General features: G+C 39.6%; 1 protein-coding gene across 2 annotated transcripts in view; it reads right to left on the bottom strand.

Annotated features, from left to right (window-relative positions):
* Window positions 1-19,761, bottom strand: part of STAG1 (STAG1 cohesin complex component) — a 156,997-nt gene that overhangs the window by 13,804 nt on the left and 123,432 nt on the right. For both annotated transcript variants that reach the window (XM_072344212.1, XM_072344213.1), the window contains exons 21-28: window positions 19,002-19,089; window positions 17,340-17,420; window positions 10,608-10,700; window positions 7,762-7,936; window positions 6,089-6,228; window positions 4,459-4,560; window positions 3,222-3,370; window positions 1,918-2,046 (exon numbers count right to left, since the gene is read on the bottom strand). In XM_072344212.1, coding sequence (XP_072200313.1) covers window positions 1,918-2,046; window positions 3,222-3,370; window positions 4,459-4,560; window positions 6,089-6,228; window positions 7,762-7,936; window positions 10,608-10,700; window positions 17,340-17,420; window positions 19,002-19,089 — 957 coding nt within the window. The remainder of the gene's footprint in view (window positions 1-1,917; window positions 2,047-3,221; window positions 3,371-4,458; window positions 4,561-6,088; window positions 6,229-7,761; window positions 7,937-10,607; window positions 10,701-17,339; window positions 17,421-19,001; window positions 19,090-19,761) is intronic.

Here is a 19,761-nt window from a genome sequence, read left to right as displayed (position 1 = left end):
ATCCAGAGTGTAACTGAGAACGTAATGTCAGCAAACTGCTATGGGGCAATGAACCCATTGCCTGACGAGCACAAACATGACAGATCTCTCAAGTGAAGGAACGCTGAGATCTCAAAAAAAACATCTTTACATATAAGCTAGTAATCTTGACTCTCTCCATAGTTACAGTAGCCAATGGAGTCTAGGGCATATCTGAGCTTATCTTAAAGCAGTAATTTAGGACAGATCAGAGGAATCATGTCCTAAAGACCCTATTTCTTTTCACCAGTCTTCAAATGCAGCTGAAGTGAACAGCTCAGACACAGAGGCTACAAGACAGCTAAAATCAGGAGAAATGGATTCCACCACAGCAACCTTTGCAGTCCTGGGAAAAGGGTGAGAAAAAAACGTAAATGGTATCACAGAGGGGTAAAGAAATACTGAACTTCATGCAAAGGGTCAGGCCTGATTTAGTTGTCAGGTATGCTGGGTACAGTAATAGAACTCCTGATTTTAGACACTGGAGAGACTTGTGGAAGAACTGATAAGTGTGCAGGAAAAATAAGCTGCAATAAATTCAGCTGGAATCAGGCTAATTACACTTAAACTAACAGATAGAGGGAACCTGTGGTTCAGCTAGAAAGGCAGCCAGAAAATCCTTGTATTCTTAAGCCCTGTTTTGAAGAACAAACAGGGGTTGACAAAATTCAAGAATATAAAACAATGCAAAGAAGTCTGAAAGCCTCAATGCCAGGATAGCCTGGATGAGTAGTTTAATTCTCAAGCTACTTCAATCATTTCTTCTACTGTGTTTGCTGAACTGGAAAATTATTTACACAATTGGAAAAAAAATTGCAGAGAAGCTGGAGAGAATGAGTCAATTCAGGCAGTCACAGTAGTATGATGTTACATACACTTGTAGAATGACTTCAGTTCACTGTGGCCAGAAGAATAACTAGAAAGATATCTACAACCATAAATGATAAACTCTGTTAATTACATATTTAAACTGCTATGGAATTATTCAAAGAACTCAGTTCTGGACTGGCACACATGATGACATTTAACTACACTGTTTTTCCTTTACTGCTTCCATGCCATGGCCAGTCTTGGATATTTGTTACAGCACCTACCAGAACCTACTATACTCTTACCTCTGTAGTGATGCTGACAACACATCTTTGCTATGAACTTGCCTTCACTAATGCAGCTTTCTCTTCATCAATTCTCTCAATTTCCATGGCTGCCTTTGCCATTTTTTCACATGTTGGTCATACAGCAGTGTTTCTTGCTATATATTCACCTCTTATCAACAGTATGTCTGGTTTATTTCATTTTTGGTATCTCATCTGCAGCCACTGATGGCCATGCAAACACAAGTTGCTTGTTTCAGTCTGAGGTTTCTATCACCCTGCTCTTTCCTAAACAACAGTGCTGTCTCTCACCCTGTCTTTCCATCCTATAGGACCAGTAACGGAAGACTCGACAACTCAGTTTACCAAGTTGAAAAGTTCTTAAAACAAACATAAATATACTTCTCATACGAATGTCTAGCAGAAATGAATATCACTGCAATGTTTAGAGGCCTATGTATTCCATATACTGCTTACAGCTCAATCCTTTTTCTGCTTGTCTGAAAAACAATGCTTCTTATTTTCAGTGCTCCATGGGAAATTTTAAGCAGTGTTGCAAGTCTAAAGTTCACTTAATCAGTGGATTTGATTCTTCTTTTCTGATTTTTTTTTTTATTATTACTTCAAAATATAAATTGATGAATAACTACATAAAAAGCCACTGGGCCTTCCTAAAACCCCCATTAGACAATGAGAACCTGGAGGCAGAGGTTTCAACTATATTGATTCATCAACAATATCAACAACATTCAACTATTAATGCAGCTCAGCAAAGCCCACCAAAGAAAACAAGGCTGTTACTTACACAGTCTTTTTGTCCTGCCGCAGAAGTTTAGAAGAAAATTCACTAAGCACTTCCAGGAAAGCAAGGTTAGGAGGTGGATAGTCTTGTCCCTTTTGATTCTGATATTTGAAGGCAAACTCTATTCCATCCCTGCAGTAAAGAAATTTCAACATGGTCAGACATTTCTAAGAAAATAAAACAATATCAGCATCATCCCATCACCTCTAAATGCTGCCTCAATCCATCACTCTATTTTATTTCTCACTACTAGCAAATAGCAGCTTTTGGACCTGGAGGGAATCAAATGTTCCCTCTGAATGAGTGCAGATTCAAAGTCAATGACAAAATATTGCCAGTCTCCTGGTTAGGAGGAACTCACTGCAATGTAACGAAGTTGGCAGCTGTGGAAAGGCACGTCAGGGAAGAAAATGTACTTACCATCAGTACTGATCCATGCATATCTGCCTTGTCTTTGCTTTATCATTTGAGACTAAGGAAAACTACTTTTACAAGACCCAATATGGCAAAAGTATGCCTGGATCTCTCTTCTCCTTGTCATAGCAAGTGTTGTTCAGCAGCCTACTGATTTCCTTTCAGGTCAGGGGAAACCCAGAAAGAATTACAGGGGAAAGTGGAAGGGAAATGCAGAATGACTACAGGCTTAAACAAACAAAAAACCCAAACACTGTTGTTGCAGGTAGATTTGAGCCTAACAATGTCCAAGTAAGTTCATACTGCAGACATCTTCAAAGTATAATAATGAGACTCTGGCCTAGGACTGGGTCTGAGATGCCTTCTATGCAAACAGTAAGCATAGAGTTAGGGGAGTAACAGTAAGGATGGCTCCTTTCCCAAGATGTCAGCAATAGGCGCCTTTCTCAGGGACACACAGTATCAGCAGCTCTGGTACTCCAGGTAGTAGTGCTGCAGTGACCATGGCAGAGAAATAGATGCTGTGCCATCCTAGTCTGCTCACATGCTTTCTCACGGTCTGCTTGCTGAAAAGGTCTTCAGAACACTGATATTTATGCTATGAGAAAAGCCATTACAATAGCACAAAGGATGCCTGAAAAGGTACTCATCAAAATAGATGAGATTCTGGGCTTCACAATTACATCTATTTTATCTTCCTTACTTGGCCTCAGTTTCAATTGCTTTGAATCATTTAGTATAGGTAAAGGAACTTGCTTCTTCTCAATGGGATCCAGGTCCACTGCGTACTACTGGATTTCCCTTCTGGAAAAGGACTGACAACACGGCTAAGCTGCTGAGCAAAAACAGTAAGGTGAAGTAATATAAAAATCTAGTTATTTACCACCACTCACTTGTGTAGTGTGGCCACAGCCTCTCTTGTCTTGATCTGATCCAAGCCAAAAGTGAGGGCAAACCGACGAGCCAGTTCCTTAATTCCACTAACGTGGGCAGATGTCCTGTCCAGATTAGGACCTTGCTCCTGAACAAGCTCATTGAACAGCTAGAGAAAGAACTCAGTTGTTAGAATCTGTGTGCTAAAACATGTTCATTGACAAAGTCTTTTATTCTTAACCCGCAAGGGCAGAGTGGGCATTAAGTTCACTTTGTTTATTTACATAGATATGGCAGATTTCACTTATCTTCTAATCCACCTCAGCTCCCAGTGGTCTGTGTAAGGGCTGTTTGACAACTGTCCCCCACCTTGTACTTGTGCAGACCACAACTCGTAGGCAGTGTTCTGCACATAACTTCACCGGATTCTATCGACTGCTTCCCCACATCGTCAAGGCCATTCTGCATTCTGAAGCTGCTTTCTAAACTACCTGCAATTTCACTTGTGATGTGGTCGTAGGCTGACAGATCTCTGGCATCTGGCTTCTTCCTTTCTCCAGGCCTTAAGGACAGGACTTACTTTGACATTAACAGTTCCTCTGGAATTTCTTCAGTTTTTATCAGGTTTTCACACATCTTTCTTAGCTTCCAGATTGTTACAGGAAACTCTCTGGTAGTCTGGAATGAATACTGGAAGGCCCAGCTGATTTGAAAACATCTAACTCATGTAAGAAACCTCTTTACATAATGGATATATCTAGTACTTCAAGGGCCTAAACAGCACCTAGGGAAGCACATGCTTTGTGCTGCCAGCAGAACAATGACGGCTTTCATCATCAAGCCAATAATTTATGGTTGCTATAAAGCAAACTGCACATGGAAGAAACACGCTTAATAATATTGGAGGACTTCAGTTAATCACCTCAAAATATGAAAAATCAATCTGTATTTAGACAAAAAGGAAAGGAGAAGTCATTCTAATTCCTCTTGTTCACCAGGTCCCAGGAAACAAACACTATAAATCAGCTTGGATTAAACTGCAAAGTTCTTTTCTCTTCTTCCATTTTAACCAGACCAAAACTTTGCCTGTTGTTGGCTTAATGGTGCAGAGACAAATCAGTGGTGACAGCCTGAATCGCAGAGCAACACAGACTCTTAACAGAAGCACAGATTTTTTTTAGCCTCCCTGTGCCAGAGGAAAGTCCTGCCCAGGAATTTCTGCAATGTGGGATTTCTAACAAAAATCAATATTCTTACCTGTTGCAAACTGAGAATGAGTGTCTTTGCACACTGGATTTTATCAATTTGCCTTGTTTTGCTCAGGGTTTCCTTAATGATATCTCCATAGTCATTGTAGTACTAGGAAAAAACGTGGAGAAAAATCCTCTTTAACAGAAATTCTGACACAATATTCCAGTATGTTTTTTCCCTTTTTGATTACTTCTAGTTCTTCTTTTGAAAAGGCAGCAGTTAAAACAAAAACAACAACAAAACCACAACAGTTTCAAGCCCAGATTCCTTGTATGAGAGGGAGGCAATGTTTCTGTATGAAAATTCAAGCTGACGAGTCACCTGCACCCCGTGATGAGATGGGGACTTCTACATTTGTTGTTACGTTTGTTATCATACTTGTTACATCTTTCGTAACAGATACATTGAAAAACAAACAAAAGAGCATTTCCTGTCCCAAACTGTTTGATGAAAGTGAGCTGGGGCTGAAAATAATAAGCAATAATGCATTGAACCTACACATTATTGAACAGATAGCTACAAGCAGAAGGTCAAGGATGAGTTAGATGGCCATCATCCACTGAAGCCACAAAACTGAATAAGGGATTAGTCACTAATGAAGCACTGGTTCATTCTCCGCACTGAATAAGGAATGACTGCTGAGAACCACAGCCTGCATAATCATTAAAGCACTGGGATGACAAACTAAACTTTTTCTTTCCAGCATTCTTTCAGCTTGATTAATCCTTCTGCACTCATAACCATTTGTTTTCATTCCCTTTTGAATATTGTCCCTACCTTCTTTGCTACAGAATCCATCCCAGTTTACCCTCTAAATTCAGTTTCTCTCACTCATCCCTTATTTCAAGAGAAAGAGAGAAAAATAAAGAGTAGCAGAAGGTAGGAAGCCAACCTGAGTGTGATAGCTTCATCTTGAAACTGCTGCTCAGTCTTCTTTGGGATGCCTAATCTCTTACAGAGACACGTGGGTACATCTGGCAATCTGATTGTTGAGGGACTCTGTGTACCTTGGCAGCATCAATGTGCATGTGCTATGCAGAGTGCTATGTGCATGCTTACCAGCAGGTAATTGTGCAAGCAGAGCGTAAAGTGGCAGCTGTGTAACAAGTCTTTCTGAATTCTTCTGGGTCTAAATATTGCATAGAAGCAGTGTACGTTGATGAAATATTCAGGTACTGCATACCCACTTATAGCAGTCCCACACTGCACTTTTTTACTGCAATCCTGTATAAAACAATCTCTTCTCATAGAAAAACAAGCCTGCTTCCCTGCTTTGTCAAACCCCAAGGCTAGGAGAGTCCCAGTGAAAGTGACAAACAACTGATAGTGGGGATTCTAGGAATTCATTTGAAGAGCAGGATAAGAAATTCTCTGTCCAGGTAAGCCCCTCTGAAAATACTCAGTATCTTGTAGGATCTTAGTAAGGCTCTCCTTACATAGGAAGGCTACTTCAGATCTTATAGTTTCTCAGCTACAGGTGTAATTTAAAAAGGAAAAACTAGTACAGAAATCAAGTAAGGCTGGCAAAGTTTTCAAGTGGTCAGTCTTTAACTATTGCACTGCAAGGGAGAGAAGCAAGTAACCTGACACTGCAATTTAAGTTCACTTAGGAGGAGCAGAATACACAGAGCTGTACCTTCATATAGTGTTTGAAGATATCAGCAGCTGCGTGCATGTCCACAATGTCATAAATTATCAGCTTGCTAAAGGCAGCCAGAAGGTTTCTTCTCTTATGTAAAGCTTCTATTTTGTTTGCTTCGTCTTCTTCATCTCCCTCTGAAAGCATCAACAGTAAAGTTATTATAATTACCTGTTATTTTCTAGAGCAACATTATTTGAGAGTAGTGTACAGGAAAAAAGTCAATTATGTAAAATGGAAGCAAGGATTGCTGCAGGAGAAGCTAAAACAAAAGATGATTGTTCTTGGACATTAGGGCCTTCAGGGAATTTCAGGAAGACAACACCATTCATTCACCAGGGGTGCTGTATAGGGAAACTGTATTACACAGTTTACAGAAGAAAATGCAATCAGCTGTAACAACTGTGATCATATTCTATAATAAAACATCTATTTAGTAGAGAGCTTTTATAAGGGGAATTTCTTAACCAACTTGAATTCAAACAGATCTGTGTAGGGGCCAGGAGGGACACAGCATCACCGAGACTCTCTCACTTCACTCTTACTGTATTCTCCACAAAGCCACTGTGTACAAATCACATGTTTTATAGTAGGAAATCTCTTATAAGCATTAAGAGATCGGCTGTAAGTACACTTTAATCCTTAGAACTGAAGCATCCTCTCTCATTTTTCTTCATTTCTTTTTGTAGTTATAATATATTCTGAATACCAAAAGCTGTGAATTGTTGGACTGACTTCATGGAGTAGCATTTGGGGTCGCACATTACAAAGACCTTCGTTCACCTTTTTGCTGTCTGCCCAGTCCAATCACAGGATGTTAAAGAACACTCACATAGCTCAGGAGAAAAATAAATACTGTCCTCTTAAAATCCGCACTTTATTATTCTGATCGTTGAGCTCACGAAGTACAATTAACTTACACTGTGTACTTCTGGTGAAGCTGTGCTTCAAAATGCATTATTTTCTGGCTACTGTAATCCATAGAGAGATGCAAGCTAGTGGGGAGCTAGTGAGCTAGAAGACTGAATGCATCTCAAAAGCAAGAACAAATCCTCTGAGATCTCAGTCCTATGCACTACTGTCTGAAAAGATCAAAACCAGCACCTGTGTGCTGTGCTAACTTACACGTAACTGAGTATGTATTTAGGCATTTGTAACACACAGAAGTGGCAATGAGTTATTTTAAAGTCCTTCCTTGACTGAAAGCAAACGATCTGGTCATCCTTCTGAGGAAGCAGAGATGCCTTAACCTACTGCCTCTCAAAGCACAGCCACACAAGGATGCCTATATAAGAAATAACAAGGACACAAGCAAGCACACACAATTCTTCTCCAACGACTTTCAAATCAAGAATCCTGAGCTTTATTTTGAAAGTTGTACTATTTTAGTACTTCAGTGTTTTGAAACAGATTAGTAGCATGTTGTTTACAGGCTGCTCCCATGTATTCTGTAGACATCTGGTCTCACAAAGTGAATTTCAGAACTACTTTTTAGCACACACAGCTGAATGCTCCATATGCACACTTACCCTCTGCCCTCCTACAACTAAGGAAGGAATAATTTTGAAAACATTTTTGAGTAAACTGATCTGAAAATTCTAATTTCTTCTTTCTTCTGCCTCTGTTTGTGGGGAAAAAAGCTAAGTAGAAAACTTGAAAGCTAAACGTACCCATGCTCTGGTTTTCATCATCTTGGTCAATGAAGACATGGTCCATCACAAAACTGAGAAGTTCTGACTGGAGGCCTGAGTCCGGATTAAACACCAATGGCTGAAGACCTTCACGACCTCCAGTCATCAGCTGGTGGCTAAAAATCATCAAGAGATCACAGAGCAGCATGAAGGCCTGAAAGGCAAAAGAGACAGAAGATGAGTAAGAAACATAAGAAAGTAAAAACCAAAATACCAGTTATCTAATTCCTAGATATTCTCTCTTTTATCTCTAACTAAACTGAATTCTGTACGTTTCTGTGCTGTGAGGAGTGTTCCCTGGGGGTTCTCTCAGGAATAAGAGACATAGTATTTTCAAACTATGTAGGAACTCTGTTTACTGCTGTTCCATGTCCAGGATGAACCATATTCAATTTCCATTTCTTCTCTGTGGGAAGAACCACAAATCTCTACTGCATTAAAGAAAAAATAAACACTTAAAAAGTTAAAGAAGAGGGAAACTACAACCTGCTTAGACTTTGGACACAGGTGCCAGTATTTGGGATTCTTTCCATAGTACCTGGAAATTTGGGATTCATTTCAGTCATGACCTGTCTGCTCTAAGCTGCTTCGACACTCCATAGAATTTAAGCTAATCCTAATGTTGACCTCCAAACAAGAAAAATACACCTCTAAAAAGAAAAAAATATGCACCGAGAGTGCTTTTTTTCCTCTCCAAGAGAAAGACAGCACAGGTACAAATGGTGACGTGTCGTAGACATGTCTGGTCAGAGATTTATTTCTCCCAGTCTAAAAAAATGTGGGATGTTTCAATTCTGTTTCTAAACTTCACACTCTCTTCTCTCCTTTAAGATGCAATTGAGCTTCTCGGAGGAGAACGTATAGATTAAGGAGCAAACAGACCAGAGAGAAAATGTAACATCAAAAATTCCCCCCACCCCCAGAAAATCAGTAAAATTCTTGCACTTGCAGAAACAGTCTTTTTAAAAAAGACAATTAAAGACATGATAGGTGAGGGAGTTGGAAGGGAGCTCTGGAGTCTCAAATCCAATCTGCTCTGACTGGGACTCCTGCTGTCTGTACGTCAGGCTGGCCAGAGCCTTGGAAACCTCCACAGAATGGTGGAAAACTGAATAAGAGCTTCTAAGAAAAGCTGAAATTAGCAATGAAAAAAACCCAAACACCACAAGAGAATAAGAGAATTAAAACACTTTAAAATATATCAGGAGCAAAACCAGTGCAGGAATGGTAAGAACCATTTACAGTTTCTTGATGCACAAACAATATTAGAGCTAGCTTATGATACAACGGTTGCTATTGTCATGAAGCTAGATGTAATTTTCACAACACAACGTTAATAAAATATGTTCTATGTCAAGAGCAACTATTCAGAGTACTAAAAATCATTACTAAAGTTAATCTGCTAAAAGACAATGACGCCTCAGAGCCCTTTAAAAATACCCAAGTAGGATGGTCTTCGAGTCTTTGATATTTACATCCACTTGCAGAAGGGGGTATAAAAGCCAAACAGAGCTATCTTTCAAAAACAAAAACCAGGATCTGTTGGAAAGTATTCCCTTTTAAAAATCACAAGAACCACAAGAACCTGCGTTAATTAGACTTGGCAAAATCATGGAAGCGCTGATATAAAAAAGCAATTTGCAGACAACTAAAAGATGTCAAGAGACCTGATATAAATCAGCAAATGTTAAAGCCCGAACAAATACACCAGCTATTAGTGCAGAGACTGCACATTATTTCAATGAGCGTTTGGATTTAATTTATATTTAGAAACTGTAATAAAAGACAGAACAGAAGCTTCCCAATCCATGCACGCTTTTGGCTTTCCAAACACTGAACGCAGATAACGGGAAAACCACTTTGAGCCATTAAATAAAAGGATACCTTGCTGTGATCATGTTTTGCATGTGTACCTTTGGCATATGTGTGCTCTTGTGCCCATGCAGACAGGTGCATGCACTTAAAACTGCAAACAGGTTTGTGAAGAAGCACAGCAACCCGTGTTATATTGACTGCATTCTTGAGAATCGAATAAAATCATCCAGATCTTGATATTTATTTAATGAAGACACTCTGTAACTGGATATTTTCCTTTGCTTTACCAAGGAGACACAACTATTTGTCAAGTAACTATTTTTGCACAGTGTGAAATTAAATCTGTAGTGCAATTTAGAATATTTTTGTCAAATTCTTTAACATTCTTTTTCTGCTAGAAAGCATCTGTAAGAATGACCTGCACTGCTAGAAGCCTCAATTTTCTCCAATTAGCCACTACGGGAAACAGAAACACAATAATTAGCATTTACTGCTACATTTAATGGAATTATGAGGATGACAAAATAATTAAATATTGAAGCTTAGACTTTTTCCCCCAGTCTAACATCAGGCATTTGACCTGTGTAGGAAGGCGGTTGCTCTGCATTCCCTGATACTCAAAGCAAGGGGAAAATAAATCCCAAAATATTCAGCCTCAGATTGATTCAGATTCACCCAGTCTGAGTTCTGAATCATCCTCTAAAAGTGCCTGTTTGTATCTGCTAATACGCTACTTAAGGAATGGACTTTAAAATTAGGTGACTCAGTTCGACACCTACACTAAAGACAGCTGAACGTGGGCCTGAGCATCTATTGTTATATCTAAAATGAATTTGATATTAGCTGTGCTTTGAAGGTGATTTTAATAGTTCTTTTTAGAGTATCGGGTCAGTTTTACTTGAAGGAAAATCACGTGTGCCTTCTAAGTTTGGTGCAACGTCATCTCGAGTTCTACTACAGTTTCTACCATTCCCACCTCAGTACGAACACAGGACAGACACTTCCTTTACCTGCTCCTTAACTGGGGTGTTGACATTTGACAGACACTGCTGGCAGACAGCCAGAAAGGATTTCACAGTTTTCCTCAATACCAGCAAGTCCTCCTGGAATGAAGATTAAAAAAGGGATAACATGTAAATATTAATAAAAGGTTGCTAAGAAAAAAGCATAAGAAGGTGATAATTGCACAGTTCAACCCTATGAGCTAGTAAAAGAAAGACAGGCCGTGTAAAAATGTATGCAGAGTTAAAAAGTCATTAGTCTTCAGACAAACAGCACAAGGTTGCCCTGCAATAAATACTACTAATAAATACATCCCCGTGTTACAATTAGCTGTGTTCTATATTGGATGTAAATTATAATAAACGCTGTAGAAGAAAAAGATCAATACATGGAGGCCAGTCCACCTGGTGGTTTAAAAATCATTCTGTACGTAGATAAATCCACACCAACAAAAACCATCAACGAGCAATCTCAAATTCAACAAAAACGTCATCCTAACTGCCTGCAGACATGGGACGTGTGAAGGCACATGGCAGAAATGGAATGACACGGGGAAGGAAGGAGGTTTGTTGATCTAGAGAAAGGAGGATTTGTGGGTAGAAAAAATAAATACAAAAATATACATCACTTGGCACCTATTTGAACAGTTTCTCTGTTCACATTAGGAGCAAATTCAACACAGAGAGGAAAACAGGCTCCACAAACCAGCAGGACTTTTGTTACCCTCAGGTTCTGTCAAAGAGGACCAGCTTTGTCAGCATCCACTCCCAGATTCTGACACTCTGCATTGCTCAGTGATACCAGCAAAGCTCCTGCCCTGCCTACCACCTGTCGGCAGCATTTCTGACATGCATCTGCAGCTGCTTCAAAGATCTGTTACCCCCATTTTCACCAGACATTTCGTGTAAAGAAGGAATCTAAATTACAGTCATTAATTCTCACTGAGACTGCTGGCCCTTCACTACTGCTGATGTTTTCTGCATGGTATTGCCTGTATCAGCTTCCAGATAGAAGACATGTCCTACCGAACATCCAAACAAAACCTGAGGATGCCATGTAGTCTATAAGCTACATTTTGCCTGCCAAAACTTCTGATTTTTGAGTTTGCTGTCTCTTCAGTCCACGTGTCTCATTTCTAGTTTTAGCTCCTTTTATTGCATCCTATCGTAAGATCTCATTATTCCTTGCTGACTGAAAAGCCTTTTTGTGGTCCATATGCTCTTCCTGTACAGAAATCACAACAGAAGGCAGGTATGCAAATACACCTAAGCAGCCCAAAGGTTCCTAGATCTCTGAACCTCTTGATTTTCAGTAGAGAAAGAGTGATTTTCTGATGCAGTCTCTGAAGATCTATAAGCTACATCACCTTTTTAATACTGATCGTTTTTCTCTCTTAATATAAGCAAAGATCCCTTTCTGCAACTGCATTAGACTACGACTACATGACCTATAAGGTACCTCTGGTCTCTCCTAAGTGACAAATCTCTAGTGATCCTCTTGTTCCCAGGCATGCCTTCTATTTGGCTGCCTCTGAAACTATTACATTGGGGATGACTTCCCAGTTTCAATTTTTATCCAACATATCCACCACTTCTTAGCTACTGAATATGAATTACATTAAATACTCATATTAAGCTGCAATGCAATGCGATATTCATGTCTTACAGAAATTGGTACTTCAGAATAGTGTCTTCATTAGTCAAAAATGCAACTTTCTCAAGTTCATTTGATCCTTCTTTCTGGTCTTTTTTATTGGCCGTATTTGTTCAGCCTTGTACTGACTGTTTTCCATCAGCCATCCCAATAGTTTACCCAGCACTGATGTCAGGCTTATCAGTTTGCTGTGACACAATCGTCTGGTTTACACTTTTAAACACAGGTATTACAATCACCACAATTTCTATCGCAACTACTTTCTAACATAATACCTTCCATTTAAATGCTAATGACTGAAAAGAGAAACTAAAACCTACATAAAAATCCTACATAGAAGTTTAGGAATTGAATGTTTCCATTTTTCTTTCTGTCCAAGTCTGAATAGCATCTACCACACTCTATTTATTATCCTCTCTCAGTAGTACAACAAACATTCAACTTGAAAAGTACCGACATCAAAAGAAATCCTCACTGAACAGTGCAACAAAGCCATCTGGAACTGTCTAAAACTGGAGAAATCCCCAGACTGCTGCAGAGTGAGAACGTGGCTGTTGGTTTGGTTGTTTTTTTAAACAGAAAATGGTATGGAGGAAAACCAATTATATTTTCAAGTCTTTTACTGTTCTAAGGAACACAGCCAAGGTTCTTGAGTTGGGATTACAAGAGATGCTGGCTCCAGCAGGAAAGCTGGCATAAAACATGTGCTGTCCTTTTGGTTGCTAGGCTAAAATCATGAAGTCACGCTGTTACATGGATTGCTGAAGAGACCTGTGATAAAAATAACCCACTCCTGAACTATACAACTAAGATCTTAAAATGCAACTAGTACACGGAACAAGAATGAGCCATTAAGGACTTGAACTGATTTTGCCACCAACTGTAACTGAACAACTGTTTGCAAGACTTATCTAAAACCTTCAGTTATTTTCTAGTTTAAAACTGAAGGTATTTTCCCACCACTGAAGCCAATGAGAAATGCTGGGTTTTGCCAGTGTTTTTTTTTCTTATTTTCCCACTATCTTTCCTCTTAACTACTTCTGTGGAGCATTAACTTACTTCTACCAAGCCAGCCCAGCTCTTTGACAAACTTTCACCACATTCAAGAGCTGTTAGGATTCAGCTCCTCTGCAGAACACAACCCAACCTTTGGCACCTCGTGACCCTCCAGCATTCTGTGCTTTCTTTCATTGTGCCCACAGCAATATGAAGAGCCTCCAAGTCGCTATGATCTTCTTTAAATCCTTTTAAAATCCTCTCTACTAATTCATCCACCCACTAATCACTTACCAATAGCTCAGCATTAGGCTGGCCTGGCTGCAGCTCATTCAGAACGGTTTCACCTTTGACTCGCCTATGAACGCTTGTCCTATTCTTGCTCTTTGCTTTTTAAACTCTTCTAAGACTTTGGATTCTGCAGATATTTCCTATTCACTACATACATAACTCAATGGCACCTGGTTTCTTGAATACGTGCAGAAACATAGATGGAAAAATCAGCAGAATAACCTAATACTTCTCAACACTTGTTTCCCAGGATCCACACATTTTCAACTGATTTTCCTTTGAAACCGCCTTAAGGCCCCTTTTCATCTGAAGAATAGTTCTTCGTTAGGACATCACAGACTGTTCCTGTAGACAACACAGTATAAATCTCTTCCCCTCTGTACTGTGCTGCCTACCACAAAGAGCACTGCTCTGCTCAGTGACAGCCCCCAGTTACAACCTCAGCCTCCTCTGACCCCTACAGGAACAAGGCCAGTGATTAGAGCATGGCTGAGGATGCTTCAAGCCTTATGCTCGTCATCCTCCCCCACTGCAACCTTCCTTTTATACTCATCAGTGTTTCCTGTAAGATTTTAGGCACCAAAACAATCCCACTGGATGCCACTTTTTCCACAAGATGCCACTCCTTTCCCTCCTCATTCCTTTCCCTCCTCACCACTCTCCAAGGCCATCTTGGAAAAAGAAAAAAAAGGTGTTTTAAAATAACTGCCTCACCTCTATTATGTCTTTAAGTTAATTGGAGGAATTGTATTGAGCAGACTTTCTTATTAGTTCAAATAACCAGCAGTTATAACTAGTCCATTCAAATGCCTTGTAATGGCGTTGCTATTGTAAGTATGGTGATTGAAACTGCAGTGTGCAAACAGTATTACACAGCCTGAGGAGTCCTGCAGATAGTCCTCCTGGCAATGTGGTCTGGATAAACAACAGCTGATATGATGAGAGCATGAGTGCAGCCATGTGTGTGAACAGAACAACCAACGTGAACTGTTCTGTGGGGGTGTCTGTCTAAAAAAAAATGATAATGCTGGGAGGAAAGGTAGCAATGAAGTCTGCTTAAAACCACCACGTTAAGCAGGAGATCACCAAGAAACTTTGAGAAAAAAGTCACTTTGAAAATAGGCATAATGAAACCTTTTGATTACGGAATCACCTGGGTGTGGAACAGAGTGGCACCCATCGCTGCGATCACTGCATAGGCCTGGTCATGCACTGGCAGTCTCAAGAAGCCTGCACTCACCTGAAAGACTCTCAGCACAGGGTGCAATACATAGGACCCACACCTCTAGTACATATATATGACTCTCGAGATGCTTTGTATGGCATGTGAATTAATGGACTGCAGCAAGTGGCATGGATACACATGAAGCTGGAGCACCCTCCTGTCCAACAGGAGCCATGTTTAAGTAGAGGACCTCAAGCTCCCAAAAGAAAGGCAGCGGACTTGTACCTCTCTTCCTATGAGAGCAACTGTACATGTCTAACTGTGTGTGTTGGGGAGGGGATTAGAATCAATTGCAAATAGTTACAGAAGGACATCCCACATATTCAGAAGCGTTTCTCGAGTGTCTAGTATTGTGATTTATCTGCTGTATTGGTTATACTAATCCTGGAGATGTATTTCATTGACTGCACATTAGTTATATGTCTTTCATGAATCAATAAGCTACCATAATTTGATTTAGATCACAAGAGTTCAACAGGTTTTCCCTGCCACTCACACAAAACCTACAGACTAGCACACCTAACCTCATGTAGCCAGCCAGAATCCAAGACATGCCCAGCACCTGTAACACAGAATGTCCCTCAGAGGCAATGACTGTGTTCTAGGCTTAGGCACAATGCCCACCGCAGTAATTAAAACAGGACATTCCTTTCGGGAGAGAGGCTGTGTGTATGGAAGAACCATCTGAATACCAGATAAACAACAACTTCATCCTACAGAAGATTCTGTTCGCAGTTGTATCTCCCTGGGTGTCACAGAATCACAGAACAGTTTGGGTTGGAAGGGACCTTAGAGATCATCTAGTTCCAGTCCCCCTGTAACAGGCAGGGACACCTCCCACCAGACCAGGTTGCTCAAAGCCCCCCCCATCCATGTACAGCCTGACCCTGGAACAAAATCATACACAAAGTTATTTTCAATTTTGAGCTCTACTCAAGTAACTCACTTTGAAAGAGCAACAGAACAACTACAATTTGTGAGTATGAATTCACACTTCACACTGATTCAGCTCGTCAGTATAAATCAATCTCTACCTCCGATCTCTCAGTCTGGATGCTCAAGGGAAATCTTAAAAGTCTTCTAAACAGGAGCCTGGCAATAAAAATTCACAGAACTGCTGGGTATGAAACAAAGAAGGACTCAGACAAAGTAGTTTTACAGTCTATTATGAATTTCTCATTTTTGCAACAATTATAAGTTTCTCCCCCCTAGCCTTTTCATCTCTCACCTTACCACTATCCAGCTCCTAATTCCCTCCTGATAACTGTCCTATCATCCCTCCTTCCCTTGCTCCCACCCTCCTATAGATATCAATGACCCTCCTCTTTTCTTTTAGAGACAACTTACATGGTCTGTATCCATACAGAAACCATGAAAACGTTCTCATTTTGTACTGTGATCTTATGATACTTCAAACCTGAAGTTTGGGTTTACATGCCCAAAATCCTATCTAATTTTTACAGCTATTATCACTGGTCTACTAAAGATACCACTTCAGCCTACAAAGCATCATCTTTACGTGTCCTCAGATTATTACAGCTATAGCAAAATATGACTAGAAAGCTGAATGAACCTGCATATTAAAATCCTGTGTCAGAATTATACCTCTAAGAGCCTAGATAACTAAAAAACACTAATGAAGTACACCATCCTTCATTCTAATGTGTTTCCTATTAAAGTCTGTCTTCCCATACATCTTACTTCCAAAGTGATTCCCTTTAATGCCTGCTAACTCATAAGCCTATATCATGGCAACCAGCCATGGGCAAAATGATCTCTTAATGACTTAATGGACAGATATACTGCATCTGGATTTATTTTCACCGTCAACAAATGAAAAAATAAAAGCTTGATAGATAAAAATGTGAAAAAAAATGCTGCAAGTACATCAGGTTTGTGCATTTCTCTTCAACTTGTTTCTGCTGTGGGCAGGAAAATACATCTGTTATTATAGATTTCATACTTCAATTTGGTGCATTACTTCTGAAAATGTCCTAAAAGATCAGATAGTGGCCCCTAATTCAGAAACTGCTATGGAAGGGTTCTGAAAATACTAAGTACAATGATCAAATTACATGTAATATTGTCCTTACTGCATTACACTTGCATGCATTTGCTTTTTATTAGTAACTGCCACTGCTAGTAACCCTATATTTAGCAGCATAAAAGATGTACCTAAAGGGTAAACAAGGTAAACATACATAAATATTAAGCTATATGTGACATGCAAACCACTAGCATTGCTTGCAATTATTAGATAAGCACTGTTAACTTTATCTATTCATACTAGCTGTTATATTCAAATTAAATACATTCAGCAATAAAAACATAAAAGTCAACTAGTATCAAGTCCTGATAAAGACAAACTTCAGCTGTTCATATAATTTATTCAGACATATGTATGAAACCAAAATACATCTTAAAACACTAAGCAAGTCAAAATGCAAACATCTTCTATTGGCTTCACAGTGGTATGAAATGATCATACACTGTGTGGAGTTGCAGAGAATCAGGTCTAATGCCTGTTAAGGTAAGTTTTGTTTCAGCAAAATTCCTACGATCAAACTCTACTTACTTTGGAAGGGGAACCTTCAGTGATTTTCACCAGCTGCCAGAGAATAGAGTAATGCGAACACTGCAGTGCCTGAACAACTATCTGTAACACAGGCAACACAAAGAATGTAAGCATGCTGGAAATAACAACCTGTAAAGCATACATAAAATGTGGTGCTCAGGGATATGATTTATCAGAGGGTTTTTAGAGTTAGGGTACTATGGTTAGGCTGCAGTTGGACTTGATGATCTTCAAGTTCTTTTTCAACCTGGGTAATTCTATGATTCTATGATTTAAGGGACAAAAAAAGAAAAGAAGAGCAGCTCTTAGGAAGTATTTTCATGGACATCGTCTTCCTTATTCAGCTTAGGGCAATAAGAAACTTGCCCAGTATCAATGGAAAATCTACTGCAGTTAGCTGGGAAACAAAGCAGACAAGAAAATCATGCATAGGAGTGCAGTAATGGGTGCAATCACAGCAGGACAGAAGTACAACCCAATGCCTACACACCCCAGGTCAAGAATACTGCTTTAAATACCTCTAAATCTTACTTCATGAGTAATGCAGTTTAGAACATGTAGTCCAATTAAGAGGAGAAAATAAACATTTCATCACAGACAACACAGGACAAGTATTTGTGAAGCCCACAAAAGCATCCATGTCTTGTTAACATTTCAGTTCTGTAATAGGTGCTAAAAATTCCTAAACCTTTTCAGCATGAAGGTACTTCCAATGGTTTGTGGTTCTGTGCACAGTAAATCAAGTTTGTAACAGCTCTCAGCTGCTTCACAGGTTACTTTTCGGAAGGACATTACTACAGGTGCCAAACTACCCCATTCAGCAAACTTCTAGTGGACTGAGGAAAGAAATACTGAGGAGAATTAAGGTTTCACAGTCTTCTTCCGAACTCCTTAGAGAAGTAATCTGGGATGTTGCAATGAGCTGGGCTATGGAAGTGAGTTGCTACGATGGCTCCATCTACTTTCACCAAACTTGGCTGTGAGAAAAGCCTCAAGACCTCCCAACACCTCCTTTCTAAAAAGGCTTCTAAAAGTAGATCAGAATTTCTTTTTTTTTTCCTAATTAATAGCTGGCTTCCAACAGCAATGAGAATACAGCTTAAATACTGCAGTGGGCAGCCTGCAGTTTAAGCTGAAATAGCATTCTGAGAGAATCTGAAATGTCTCTACTCAGCGCTCCCTTTATTCAGAATGCTAAGAAAACAGAAGTCCAAATCATGTCCACTGAAAGAACCTCACTGGAAAGGTTGGCCAGCATCCTTGCTAAGTGTTTCTCTGGTATTTATAAGCACTCATCTTACCTTCAATGCACAATAATTGAAATAATTTGAATGACAGCCAAGGTTTACAAATATGATTTTTGCACAGGAAACGACTCACTTATATACAGTGCTTTGTCACAGCTAGAGAAATGAGTTACTTCTTACTTTAAAATGAGAAAGGCAAAGCAAGTAGCTCAAAATCAAACCGAGTAAAAAAGAAACAAGATCAGATTTTCCTCCTTCTGAAAAATGTCTAACTACAAAAATAACTTCAGGTAAGGTTCCATGATTTTCCTAAACACCTGACGCCTAATGCATTAATTTCTTGACTCTCTCCACTGCAAAACTCTTGTAAACACTGAGTCCCCAAACGATGCAGTGCAGGTGCTGCTAACAGTACCTGTTCTGGCATAGCTCCGTGTTCAATTCCAGTTCGTAGTAATCTGTAGCAGTTACTGAACAGATCCCATTTTGTGAGATCATGAGCACTAGAACAAGACATAATAAAGAGAGAGAGATTAGTTGTGTTCCTCAAAACTCCATATTGCAGCAGGAATATAGTCTGACCTGGCAGCTCAGTGAGCAGTTTGGTACTTCTGTGAAGTAGAGACAATACAGCATGCTGACATGGCAGCTGCACAATTAGTTCACACCATGTTAAAACCAGAAGTTGGGCTTTTAGATGACAGGGGAAGATGTTTACCACTTCGGATTTTTGTCAATAGGAGATAAACTCGATGCATACCATGCAGCTCTAAATGTTACTTAAGCATATACAAGCTCCTTCTCAGTGATGCCCTCTAACTCATATTTTTCCTGTTGTGTCCTAAACAAACAATTTCAGAAGGCACTTCTCTGGCGCTGCAGCAGAAACTATGGCCAAACTGCAGTCATACTGGATGACAAATTACTCAACAGTTACATAATGACATTTGGCAAATAATTGCAAATATTAACACTAAATATTGAACACCCTGAAATATCCAAACTAAAAGCGATATACAGGTAATCAAGACTGAGGTCATGTTAACCATTCCTTCCATTCAGTGTTTCACATTTCAGGTGTACCAACCTGATTTGCTGGGAAGAGAAATACAGATGAGATTAGCAACAGGAGTTTTAGTCTTATACACCTCAGCAGCTGGTGTTATAGTTTGTAG

Source organism: Excalfactoria chinensis, chromosome 9 (assembly GCF_039878825.1).
Source record: "Excalfactoria chinensis isolate bCotChi1 chromosome 9, bCotChi1.hap2, whole genome shotgun sequence".
Lineage (NCBI taxonomy): Eukaryota > Metazoa > Chordata > Aves > Galliformes > Phasianidae > Excalfactoria > Excalfactoria chinensis.
Note: the sequence above shows the minus strand (reverse complement) of the source record. Positions and strands in the feature narration are given on the sequence as shown.